This window comes from Triticum dicoccoides, chromosome 5A (genome assembly GCF_002162155.2).
Source record: "Triticum dicoccoides isolate Atlit2015 ecotype Zavitan chromosome 5A, WEW_v2.0, whole genome shotgun sequence".
Classification (NCBI taxonomy): domain Eukaryota; kingdom Viridiplantae; phylum Streptophyta; class Magnoliopsida; order Poales; family Poaceae; genus Triticum; species Triticum dicoccoides.
In genome coordinates, this window is record NC_041388.1 from 242,462,531 (window position 1) to 242,475,958 (window position 13,428).

Sequence of the window (13,428 nt, forward strand, 5' to 3'; positions counted from 1 at the left end):
AGTTCGGACCGCCGCCACGTAGAACTCCGACACCCCCGGCCCACCCAAACACCGCCTGGACCCCGAGTCTCCATCCTTCCCTCTTTTCTCTGCATCCACTTCCTCCCTCGCCGCCGCCGCCGCCACTCTACCACCCCAGCCGCCTGCCAAGCCTTCCCGGACCTCCAGCGCTACAACCGGTCGCCACGCCGCTTGTCCTGTGCCGCCGGTCCACACCTCTCGCACGTCTGCCGCGCAAGTACCATCCGCCCCACGGTGGTCACCACGCCTGGCAAGTGTTTGGTGAAATACCCTGCTAAATTTGTTCCTCCTCCTTTGAAGGAATGGATTCGGACATGGAGTACATGGACAAGCACTACGCTGAGTAATCCAACAAGGAGGATTATGCGGATGAAACAACGATGACGCAGGCAGTCCATGCATGAAGCATGCGGAAGAATATGTTCTCAATTTCAAGGGATGGAAGGGTCATCGAGTGCTGAATCAGAAGGTTTGATATGCTATTATTTTGAGTGCTCCGGACTTAGAAAAAAAAACAGAGACGGACGTTTAGGGGAAGGGTTGGATGGCCGGCTCCGACATCAATGCCCGCGGAATGGTCCGGATCCGTCCACAAACAAATACAATGTCCATTTTGGGGCCGGCGTTGGAGATGCCCTAATATAGCATGCATATGCGCGATACAACTACAGTGGATCCTATGCTACTATTGGTATGTGCCATACTTCAAAAACTCAGCCAGCTCTAACATCTTAAGTTGACAAACTTGCACATAATGGCCTTCAGCTTGCCTTGTAGAGGAACCACAACGGTTTTTACTTGATTGATGTAAACATCGCAAGCAATTTAACTTGCCAAATTTATGATCCTGGTCATCCAAAGAAAAGAGTAACAATTCATGATGCCGATCTGGATAATTCCAATCTCCAAGACATTAGCAACCAGAACTTCCAACCACGAACTAGCTCAAATGCATCAGGAACAGCACCACATTGTTACTCTTTCTGCCAACCATCCTGCCCCTAAACATCTGCAATGTACTATTACTCCAAAGAAGCTACACCATCATCCTTTGCATCAGATGGAACATCGATTCACATCATAGACCAATGCTGAAACTGATCAGAGCCTTTCATACAAACATTTTACTGCCTGAAGCCTATAAACAGAGCCAAGATGTTGTGGTGCACTGCGTCTCTGGACTGAAACATTAACTGACAATGTTTTGGCATAGTCTAGCACGCTGAACTCCATTCAATCCTAGCAGTGCATATACAGGAAACAACAAGGTTCGTCCTGAGGTTGGTGAGGGTGGGGCATAAACTTAGCAATTACTGCAATAAAGTTACTGACATAGTTCAGCATATTGTTAACCTATAAGAACTATGGGGCCAACGGTATCTACGACAAGGTATGCTAAAACACGACCAGGCAATAGAATTTTAGAGGATTCCTCCATTCCAGTTACCAAATCAGCAGTAAGCGGCTGCTGAAATGACCAGAAAGCGCACTCTAACACAATGATAGGAGCAACTAATTAGGTGGTAGAGTGTTAGCACAGATGAAGGAACACAAACCTGCCACATACACGGCAAGATAAAGATCCTTTTGGTGCCTCACGGTATCTCTTCTGCATGGTCGGGCTCTCGTTTAATATCTTTGAGAACTTGAGGAAGGCCTGGTGAACCTGTTTACTGAATTCTTCTGAACCTTCTGGTGGATCTTTCTGCACAGAAAGATCCTCTTCATCAGGTGCATCCTCGTAGTCTGGTTCGGTGCGTTTCTGATTATCTTCTGACAGCTTTGTAAATTTGTTTGGCCGAACAGATTCATTTCTCTCTGATGTATATCCACCATGGAATTGAGGAAGACCAACTCTCAGTCTCTTTTTCGCACTTTTGGTCCATCCTCCCCCTCTTCCTCTTCCAAGCATGGCAGATCCCCCAATTTGTGGCTGGACTATAGGTCTGGACAGCCTCTGAGACATAGGCTTATATTTTGAGCGCCCATGAGCTAACCCGTTAGGATGAGGATGATTACCTTCTTCAGCATCAATCCATTCATCATTCATGTTGTCTGGCAAAGCAATTCTTGAGAAAACATTATGACTCGATGACATATCATATCTGGCGTCATATCCATCTTCATCGTCAACGATATCACAACTTCTTCTTGACAATTTCTCAGGTGATAGGTCATATGGGTCAATCTCATCATTGTAATGCTCTAGTCCAATTTCATCATTGTAATACTCTCGTCCTAGTGGGCCATCAGCTTGGTACATATCCATATCACGAGTACTATATGCAGCTCCCCGGGATCCTCTTCTATAAGCCACGGGAGAAACTTCCAGATGACTTGACTGACAGCCATTCTCCAATGAAGCAAACTCACGTTGTCGAACTGGTTGCCTTGCAAGTTCAAGAGGGTAAGTTTCAGGAGAGCGTGAGTAGCGTACATGAGCATTCCTTGGCTTGGGATAACCTGTGGGTGTATCTCTATGATAATTATGATATGTGTTGTATTCTGCATCCTCTCCCATCCTGCGGGATAGTCTCACTTGTGCATTACTCCTTTCATCCTTGAGGTCTGTCAAAGGTGATGAGACCAATGTGTGCCTGGGGCTAGACCTTGAATCCCGTGAGCAATTTCCACGGAAGTTCCCAAAAGCAAAATATGTGTCATTTTCTGGACCCCTTCTACCATATCCATCTGCATCATATTCCATGGATGCAGTTGTTGGTGGATACTTAGAGTGTGTTTGACTTGTGATGTCCAGTGATATCTTGTCATCGTGACCACTGAGGTGCTCTAGTGAACTTTCTGAGAACCTGTGAACCTGACCACTCCCATGTCCCAAGGAACCTGGTTTACTTATGTCATCCATGGCGTAGCAATTGCTTGGCTCATAACCTCCACCATGCACTCGGTATGGGCTGTCCTTGGCAAGTACAAATGGTGAAGAACCAGCATATCGCTTCAACTGCATAGATGGTGTGATGTCCGAACCATACACGCCCCTACTAGAGTAAAGCCTATCCAATTCTCGATCCCTGTCACTAAGCACATCTCTACTAGGGCCAAGCCTTTCAATTTCTCTGTTCCCAACATATGGGCCAGGCAAATGGTCAGGGTAGTGAAACCTGGTGTCATCCTGAGGCAACCGGGTACTTCCAGCGCCAAGGCTCTCCCCACCTTTCACCATTGAACTCCCTGTGAGGAATCCAGTCTCTCTAAGTGGCACCGAGGGGTACATTGTCCTAGGAGCCAATGAAATTGTAGGTGGTGGAGGCAGAGGCGACCTGCTGTCCAGGTACATTGAGCTAGTCCTTCCCAACCCCGTGGAACTAACTCTGAGTTTCATGGCATCTTCCCCATAAAACCCATGCCCATTGTTAATGCTCCGGTCACCAGGGCCTCCAAAGAAGTCACTTGCATTCTTGGCAGCACGCCCCTGGTCGTATGGATGTTCTGGGAGCATGTAGTCCGGTGGAGCATCATACCTCCCGCTAGTCACACAGTCGCCACGACTGTCAAAGTTCCTGTTCGGGCCACGCTCGCTGCGACCGACATAGCTTGCTCTTGAACCGCGGTCGCCGCGACCATCATGGCTTCCTCTCGGGCTGCAGCGATCGCGCTCCTGGTGAAAGGGTTCCCTCCCGTAGTCCCCTTGCCCGCGGCGGGGCAGGTTACGTTCGCCGTCGTCATCCCTCGAGCGCCTTCCGCGGTGGTCCAGAGAACGGCTGCGGCGCAAGCGGTGGTGCGGGGAGGGGCCGCGAGGACTGTGTCGAGGACGGTAGCCCGGGGAGGGGCTGCGGCTGCGAGGACTGCGGCGAAGGCGGTAGCCCGGGGAGGGGCTACGACCAGCGCTGCAGTGGGGGCGGTTTTCGGGCCGGCGGTCCCGTATACCCATGTCGTCAGGGCGGCGATCGCGCATGCCCTTGACGTCGCAGCCACCTCCTGGCCGTTCGTCCCTTCGTCCGCGCCCTCCCACCCCTCCACCTCCTCGTCCGCCCCGGCGTCCCATGATGTCGACTCGAGTGCGGCCACCGTAGAGATGCGAAAGGGCTGAGCGGATTTCGACCGTGGAGGTGGATGAGAAAAGGCTGTTTAGATCTAGGATTCGACCCTCAGATGCAGATTGGAGATGATGGTGGTGGAGACGACGGAGTACGCGGTGGCGGCGGTTATGTTGATTTGTGCGGCGGAGACGGCGGGGGAAGTGCGGGAGGCAGCGGTGCCCGGTTGCGGTTAGGATGGCAATTTATGCCGCTGGTGCTGGGCCTCCGCAGTTTGGGCCTAATACTAGTAGGCAGTGCACGTCTCTGTTATCTGTTATCTGTTATCTGTTGTATTTGTTATCTGTTATCTGTATCTGTTATCTGTTAATGTGTAAGGTAGAGAAATATTCGCCTAGGGCCACCGAATTTGTCGCGGGATTCACTTTGATCCCTGTCTTCCAAAATACTCTAAATCTATATTTATATCTATAGGGAAACGTTTATAATCTACCGACTGATTTTTGACGAGACGTAAACCGCCCGCTGCGCCGTCCAATTAGCTGATCAGTTTGTTGTGTCAGTGCGTGGTAAAGCGTAGAAAGTATGTTGTGCGTCTTTGTATTTGACTGAACCGAGTTTGCTGGCTTGCTGCACTTAGCTGCATGGTGCTGCGGAGGGCTGCACTTCAACGGCGTTGCTACGAGCCAGCCAGCCACGATGCTACAAGGTTGCCGCTGCTATGCCGCGTCGGTGGCCCGCGATGCGAGGAAGACAAAGCACCGGTAGGCTGCAAGTCACGGCCTTTGCTGCATGCGCCAGTTGGTTGCTGCAACGGAGCGTCGCCGGGCCGCCGGAGCATCGTTGGGTGTCGGCACTGCACTAGAGTGTCACTGGGCCAGCGGAGCATCGTCGGATGTCGGCACTGCAATGGAGCATTGTCAGCACTACAATGGAGCGTCACCAGGCCACCCGAGTATCATCGGCGCTACAACGAAGCATCTTTGGGCCGCCAGAGCATCGCAGGTGTTCCAATGGAGCATCGCCAGGCCACCGGAGCATCATCGGCGCTGCAACAGAGCATCGCCGGGCAGCCGAAGCATCATCGGCCCTGCAACGGAGCTCGCCGGGCTGCCGACGCATCATCGGCCCTGCAACGGAGCATCACCGGGCCATCGGAGCATCGTCGACGATGCAACGGAGCATCGCCGGGCAGCTGAAGCATCGTAGGTCGGGCCGCTGGAGCATCGTCGGCGCTGCAATGGAGCATCACCGGCCACCAAAGCATCATCAGCGATGCAACAAAGCATTGCCGGACAGCCAAGCATTGTCGGTGATGAGGACATGACTACCTTGGATACGACCAAAAATATTGCATACATGCATATTTGTCAGGTGATTTCTAATGCAAACTATTCAATAATCTATTTATGTTATCCAGAACAAAAATACTTCACACACTTTTGTGTTTTGTCTAATTGCAGGTGTATGAGACATTTGTACAATTCACATATGAAGACAAGGGAAAAGGAGAAGTTTAGGTTGTGTTCAAAAAGTCCTCTCACGTCACTTTTGGGCGAAGAGAAGATAGAGTCCAAGTCTCTCACGTTCTGGATTCAGATTCGGACTGCATAGACATACCTGACTCAAAACGCCAACAACTTTTTCATACGGACTCCGAATTGGGTGATTCTTTTTTTGTTCGAAACTAGATTTCGTGCTCTTTCCAACCCAATTGGATTCACCTTCAAATTCGTCCGGAGCATTGAGTTACGGACGAAACAATCTGACGTTGCAGCAGAATCCGAGTCAAACTACAAGCCCAAAGGTGTTGCATCACCTCCACTTGGGCCCATGAGCCTTGTACGACTTTGGGTTAGTTTTAGGCTGCCTTGGGACGTCCTCCCACCTCCTGGGCCGCCACCCCTTGCTCCTATATAAGTAGATTCATCTAGTAGCTTTTTCCTTGGGATTTGTTTAGTTAAAAGTTAGCCACTGCAACTTCGTGTACTTTGTTTGTGTCCAACGACCAGACCAAGACCGCTTACGGATCCCCACCATTATCAATACCTCATATATATTTGCAATATTCAGATTGCTTTATCATATTCTTGCTCGTTCTTCGATTGCTTGCAGGAATAGACCTTCGTGGTCAGGCTGACCGTGCTTCCGGCATCGTCAGTAACCTCAGGAGATTGGTTTAGCGATTGCTAAGGCGCAACGTCGTGCACGTTTGTAGTCGGATCGTCAAAGTCGTCTCCACCAAATCGATAGTTATCATCTCATCGAAAGATCGGGACACCCTCGCCTCTATCAAGTGGTAATCTTGGCTTTATCAACTTCAATTCCCTGTGGAGTAACAACATAGCCAAGAAAAGATACTCGGTCGGTGAAAAAGGTGCACTTTCCAAGGTTTCCAAACAAACGTGCATCACATAGAGCAATAAAAACAACACGTAAATGTTCCAAATGTTCCTCCAAAGATTTGCTATAAATCAATATGTCATCAAAGTAAACTACCACAAATCGTCCAATGAAAGCACGTAAAACTTCGTTCATTAACCTCATGAAAGTACTAGATGCATTAGTTAACCCAAAAGGCATGACTAACCACTCATATAATCCAAACTTAGTTTTAAATGCTGTTTTCCATTCATCACCCAATTTCATACGAATTTGATGGTATCCACTACGCAAATCAACTTTGAAGAATATTGTAGAGCCACTCAATTCATCAAGCATATCATCTAGCCTAGGAATAGGATGACGATAACGAATAGTAATATTATTAATGCCTCTACAATCAACGCACATACGCGACGTACCATCCTTTTTCGGCACAAAAATGATAGGAACAGCACAAGGACTAAGGGATTCGCGTATATAACCTTTGTCGAGCAACTCTTGTACTTGACGCATAATCTCCTTCGTCTCCTCTGGATTGGTACGGTATGGTGCACGGTTGGGTAGCGAAGCATCGGGAATTAAGTCAATTTGATGCTCAATCCCTCGAATAGGTGGTAATCCCGGTGGCACGTCTTGTGGAAAGACGTCAGCGAACTCCTGCAAAATGTTAGTGACAGCAGGGGGCAAAGAGGAAGGCACATCCTCGAATGAAAATAATGCCTCTTTGCACACAAAAGCATAGCAAACAGATTTGCTAAAATCTAGCTCATCAGTATCAGATTTGGTGGCAAGTAAACATGCACTTTTCAATTTAATTTCAGAAACAACAGTAGATGGTTTATTATTAGGCTTCATTTGGTGCTCAAATTCTTTTGCCACAATCTGATTTTCACTCTTATTTGTCTCCTGTTTTGCTTTATTAGCTCTATTAATATCATCTTTCAAAATGGAATCAGGAGTCATAGGAAGCAAAGTGATATTTTTATCGTTATGAACAAGAGTATACTGATTGTTTCTACCATGGTGTACAGAATTTTTATCAAATTGCCATGGTCTACCAAGTAATAAGGAACATGCTTGCATAGGTACCACATCACAATCAACATAATCAGCATATGTAGAGATACTAAAATGCACACGAACAGTACGTGTTACCTTAACCTTGCCGCTGTTGTTGAACCATTGGATGTAGTAAGGATGTGGATGTGGTCTTGTGGTGAGAGATAGCTTCTCCACCATCTCCATGCTAGTCAAGTTATTGCAGCTCCCTCCATCTATGATCACGCGAACAGAACGTTCCTTCACAACTCCCTTTGTATGGAACAAATTATGCCTCTGATTTTGCTCAGCTTGTGTAACCTGCACACTCAAAACACGTTGAGCAACTAAACATTCATACCTGTCAGCATCTTCAGGAGCCTTGTATTGCGTCTCATGATCAGAATCGTCTCCACCGTGTTCTTCACATGTAATAAGAGCCAAAGTCTCCTCATCATAGTCACTAGCGGACTCATACCCACCATCCTCAGTAACAATCATCACACGCTTAGATGAGAATTCTCTCGCATAATGACCTCCACCCTTGCAACATCGACAAATAATATCATGTGTTTGCCCTGTTGATGCCATGGATGAAGAAGAGCTCTTTGCAGGCCCAGAAGGTGTGCTCTTGGCAGATAGTGGTGATTGTGCCTGCTTTATTGTATCACGGTTGGAGGTGGCAGCCGACGGAGGCGCCGGTGTAGCAGAACGTGTGGAAGTAGATGATGCACGTGGTGTCCATGATGAAGGTCGACCTACAGAAAAGTTAGTCCGCGCCAATGCCTGTCGATCCTGCACTTCACGTTCAGCTTTACAAGCAAGATGGAATAAACGAGTGATATTAGTATACTCCTTATACTCTAGAATCGTCTGAATCTCTCTATTTAATCCACCCATAAAACGTGCAAGCATAGCTTCATTCTCCTCAACAATACCACATCTAATCATGCTAGTTTGTAATTCCTGATAATATTCTTCTACAGAATTTTTTCCCTGTCTTAAGCGCTGCAATTTTTGAAGTAATTCACGTTGATAATATGGTGGAACCCAACGAGTACGCATAGCAGTTTTCAAAGCAGCCCAAGTAGCCGGAATAGGATATAATCTACAATGCTCAGACCACCAAACACATGCAAAACTAGTGAAAGCACAAACAGCAGCAGGAACACGTCTCTCCTCGGGATATTGTAAACATGTAAATCGTTGTTCAGTTTCTAACTCCCAAGTAAGATATATATCAGGAACATATCTACCCTCAAATGATGGAATATTCAATTTTAGTTTAGGGAGATGGTCATGATCTCGTACCTGAGGGTGAGCCCTACCATTGCCATTATTTGCATGTGGACGACCTGGTGGTTGCTGTGCTGGTGGTGGCACGTAGTTCTGATTTTGATCAACCTCATCCTCATAATCTCCCACATAATCATCCTCCTCCACATCAGCAGTAGGAGCCACAGAAGTATCAACAGCAGCACCAGCAGTTTGGCCCGACTGAAGAGGGACACGGCTCGCTCGACGGAGGGCTGTTTCCCGACGTGGAGGTAGTCGGTGTTGTTGCTGTTGTTGCAGAGGTGCGGCAGGAGCAGCCGGTGGTGGTGGTGGTGGAAAACGTGAAAGCAATTCAGCAAACTTGTTATCGAGCTTTGTTTCAAACGTCTTCTCCATGCCATCTATCTTCTCCATGGCCTCTTCAAATCTGTTTATCACATCTTGCACATGTCCACTCATCATTTGCTGAAACGTATCATGAAGCTCCTTGTTCATCAAGTTCTCCCAGTCAGTCTCGTCGGCTTGTGATCCTGGCATGGTTAGCAGCAATAGAAACACACAAGAATATGATCCTACAGACTACTAACAAGTGGTGGTGGTGGCGGGTGTCACAAATCCGTCAAGCAAATCTCAAATTCTTACCAGTTCTTACCCAGCAGCAGGCGGTGATCGGAAACCGTTGTAGTCAAAACTCTCAAAAGCTTGGATAGAGCGATTGCCAGGGAGAGTCAAACGCACGACGTAGATGTATGTGGAGCTGGGAAGGCTTATAGTATGGTAGCAAAAAGGGTCAGCAATAATCAATTCAGAGATGCAAAGTTGAATAAACGCTCAACGATGGTACTGTGCTGGTCCTAGGCTAGACCGTGCTAGAGACGCGAGCCTAGAACACTAACAAAATCACGGTGCTGCACATAAATAAGGGAAAAGCACACTCTGGAACTCTCTTTTTTTCGCTCTTTTTTTTGCGCTCCTTTTTTTTGCGCTCCTCTTTTTTTTTGCGAAAAATCACTATAATGGCGAGTGTCTCAAAACTCTTCCCTCGTCAAACTGATAGGATGGGCACGAAAAAAAATTCACTTTTTTTTCGGAAATCAGGGCAGCGACGACGAAAAAGTGCGACAAAAAATCACTATGATGGCACGTGGCTCAAAAGACTCGGAAAAGCCTAAAAATAGGATAGGGAAAAAAATTTGCCCATGAAAATTTTGGCCTAAAAACTGCCCAGGGGTCTCCAGACTCTTTTTTTTTACGCAGGCAAGGAAACACGAATCGGAATTTAGATTGATCTCAAGAACAAACTTAATATGAGAAGAACTCGGATTGGTGGTGGATATATGGTTGTGGTATATGGCAGCGGTGGTGGTATATGGTAGCGGTGGTGGTATATGGATAGAGATTGGTGGTGGTATATGGATACGGATTGGTGGTGGTATATGGATATGGATTCAGAGCGGTGGCGGATAAGCAAAAGTGGTAGATGGGCGATGATGATGGTGCGGCGGCGGGGTGACAACTTATGACCAGAACTCGAAACTCTAAAAGACTAGACTCTAAGACCAGCAACTTGATACGACGATGCAACCGCAAATTCAACAAAGCAAAAACCCTAAAAAGATTATGCAAAGGCTCAGATTGGTTCGGATATGATAAACTAACCCTAATTTTTTTGTGTGGCTTTTTCGTGGACTGTAGGTATGAAGAACAAACTCGATCTAATCTACGAAAAACTGTAAAATCTCACCGAGCAACCTGGAAATCTAATACCACTTGATAGAGGCTAAGGTGTCCCGATGTTTCGATGAGATGGTGGCTATCGTTTTCTGTGGGAGTCGACCTTGACGATCCGACTATGAACGTGCGAGACGTCGCGCCTTAGCAATCGCTAAACCAACTTCCGAGGGTTATTGACCACGCCGAAGCACGATCAACCTGACCACGAGGGTCTGTTTCCTGCAAGCAAACGAAGAACAAGCAAGAAACTGAGATTGCAATCGGGATATTGCGAATATAAGATGAAAGCTTTATTGATCAAGGTGGGGTTCTGTGACGTCTTGGTCTGGTCGTTGGACACAAACAAAGTACGCAAAGTTGCAGCTATGGCGAACTTTTAATCTAAACAAAACCCAAAGTCTAAACGACGCCCTAAGGGCTGTATATATGGAGGAAGAGGGGGGAATTTCGTGGCCCTTGAGGGTGGGGTCCGAAACCAACCCTAACTCTTGTTTCCTCACACATACGGACTCTAAAAATAGCCTATACTTAAGTATTTCGAAATTACATGGGCTTGGCCCATTAATAAGGTGACGCAGCACCTAGAATAGCCTATGGACGAATATTATGAAGTGGCATCTTGTATATTTCGTCCAAGGCTTCATGCACTCCTTATGGCGGCTTCAAAGTCCTGAAATCATCACTTGTAACTCCGTTCTTGATCCCCTTGCGCATGCCATCAACTCCATGCGTGTTCTTGCTCCAATGTTCATCCTTCTCCAAGCTAGGCCCTTCATTTGTAAGCAAAACAAATGTATCCAATTTAGGCAGCATCATAATCTCATGAACATTAGAATCATTACCAAGAAACGAAAGTACCTGGTAATTTAATTGGCATGCGCGAGCTCTAGTAATTGGTCCAGTATATGTAACAGTAGGGACTGTGGGTGTAACAATGGTATTGATGTCCTCATCATCCTCCCCTTCTTGAAATGAAGTCGTCCTCGACGGAAGCGCATCTTCCTCACCCAAATAAGGCTTCAAATCTGCAATGTTAAAAGTGGGACTAACCCCAAAATCTACAGGTAGCTCAAGTTTATATGCATTATCATTTATTTTCTCTAACACCTTAAAAGGACCATCAGCACGTGGCATTAGCTTTGATTTGCGCAGATTAGGAAATCTATCTTTACGCAAATGTAACCAAACAAGATCTCCAGGCGCAAACACAACATGTTTTCTACCCTTATCTCCAGCAAGTTTATATTTAGCATTCATACGCTCAATGTTTTCCTTAGTTAACTCATGCATTTTTAAAATCAATTCAGAATGTTCTTTAGCATCAAAAATAACCTTCTCTGAAGATGGAAGAGACAACAAATCAATAGGTGCACGAGGTAGGAAACCATACACAATTTCAAAAGGGCACATCTTAGTAGTAGAATGCAATGAACGATTATAAGCAAATTCAATATGAGGCAAGCATTCTTCCCACATTTTCTTGTTATTCTTCAAAACAGCCCTAAGCATAATAGACAATGTTCTATTGACTACTTCAGTTTGTCCATCAGTTTGGGGGTGACAAGTAGTACTAAAAAGCAGCTTAGTCCCCAACTTAGCCCATAAACATCTCCAAAAGTGGCTAAGAAATTTAGTATCACGATCTGAAACAATAGTATTTGGCACACCATGTAAGCGAATAATTTCACGAAAGAACAAATCAGCAACATTAACAGCATCATCGCTTTTATGACATGGTATAAAGTGTGCCATTTTCGAGAACCTATCCACGACAACAAATATGCTATCCCTCCCCTTCTTTGTTTGAGGTAAACCTAAAACAAAGTCCATAGATATATCCTCCCAAGGAACACTAGGTACAGGCAAAGGCATATATAAACCATGAGGATTGAGTCGTGACTTAGCTCTTTGACATGTAGTGCAGCGAGCAACGAAATGCTCAACATCCCGTCTCATCTTTGGCCAAAAGAAATGTGTAGCAAGTATATCCTCCGTCTTCTTGACGCCAAAGTGTCCCATTAATCCTCCTCCATGCGCCTCCTGCAACAACAAAAAACGAACGGAGCTAGCTGGAATGCATAGCTTGTTAGCACGAAACACAAATCCATCGTTAAGAATGAACTTGTTCCAAGTTCTCCCTTCCTTACAATTCTGCAATACATCTTTAAATTGAGCATCATGAACATATTGATCTTTGATGGTCTCCAAACCAAATATTTTAAAGTCAAGTTGTGAAAGCATAGTATAACGACGAGACAAGGCATCAGCAATAACATTTTCTTTACCCTTCTTGTGTTTAATGACATAAGGGAAAGTCTCAATGAATTCAACCCATTTAGCATGTCTACGGTTTAGTTTTGCTTGACTTTTAATGTGTTTCAAAGATTCATGATCAGAATGTATAACAAATTCCTTGGGCCATAAATAATGTTGCCATGTTTCTAAGGTCCGAACAAGAGCATATAATTCTTTATCATAAGTAGAATAGTTCAGACTAGGCCCACTCAATTTTTCAGAAAAGTATGCAACAGGTTTTCCATCTTGTAATAACACACCTCCTAATCCAATTCCACTAGCATCACATTCAAGCTCAAAAGTCTTATTGAAATTAGGAAGTTGGAGTAAAGGAGCATGTGTCAACTTATCTTTCAATACCGCGAAGGCTTCTTCCTGTGCGGTACCCCAAACAAAAGGCACATCCTTCTTTGTAAGCTCGTTGAGAGGTGTAGCAATGGTGCTGAAATCTCTCACAAAACGCCTATAGAAACCAGCGAGGCCAAGGAAACTCCTCACTTGTGTGACCGTTTTGGGCTGCGGCCAACTCTCAATAGCTTTAATCTTGGCTTTATCAACTTCAATTCCCTGTGGAGTAACAACATAGCCAAGAAAAGATACTCGGTCGGTGCAAAAGGTGCACTTTCCAAGGTTTCCAAACAAACGTGCATCACGTAGAGCAATAAAAACAACACGTAAATGT

General features: G+C 45.9%; 1 protein-coding gene across 1 annotated transcript in view; it reads right to left on the bottom strand.

The window, feature by feature from the left end:
• The window catches only part of LOC119300803, a 6,888-nt gene extending 2,641 nt beyond the window's left edge, over positions 1-4,247 (bottom strand). The window contains exon 1 of the mRNA XM_037577689.1: positions 1,578-4,247. Coding sequence (XP_037433586.1) covers positions 1,578-4,027 — 2,450 coding nt within the window. The 5' untranslated portion in view covers positions 4,028-4,247. The remainder of the gene's footprint in view (positions 1-1,577) is intronic.
• Positions 4,248-13,428: the final 9,181 nt, after the last annotated feature.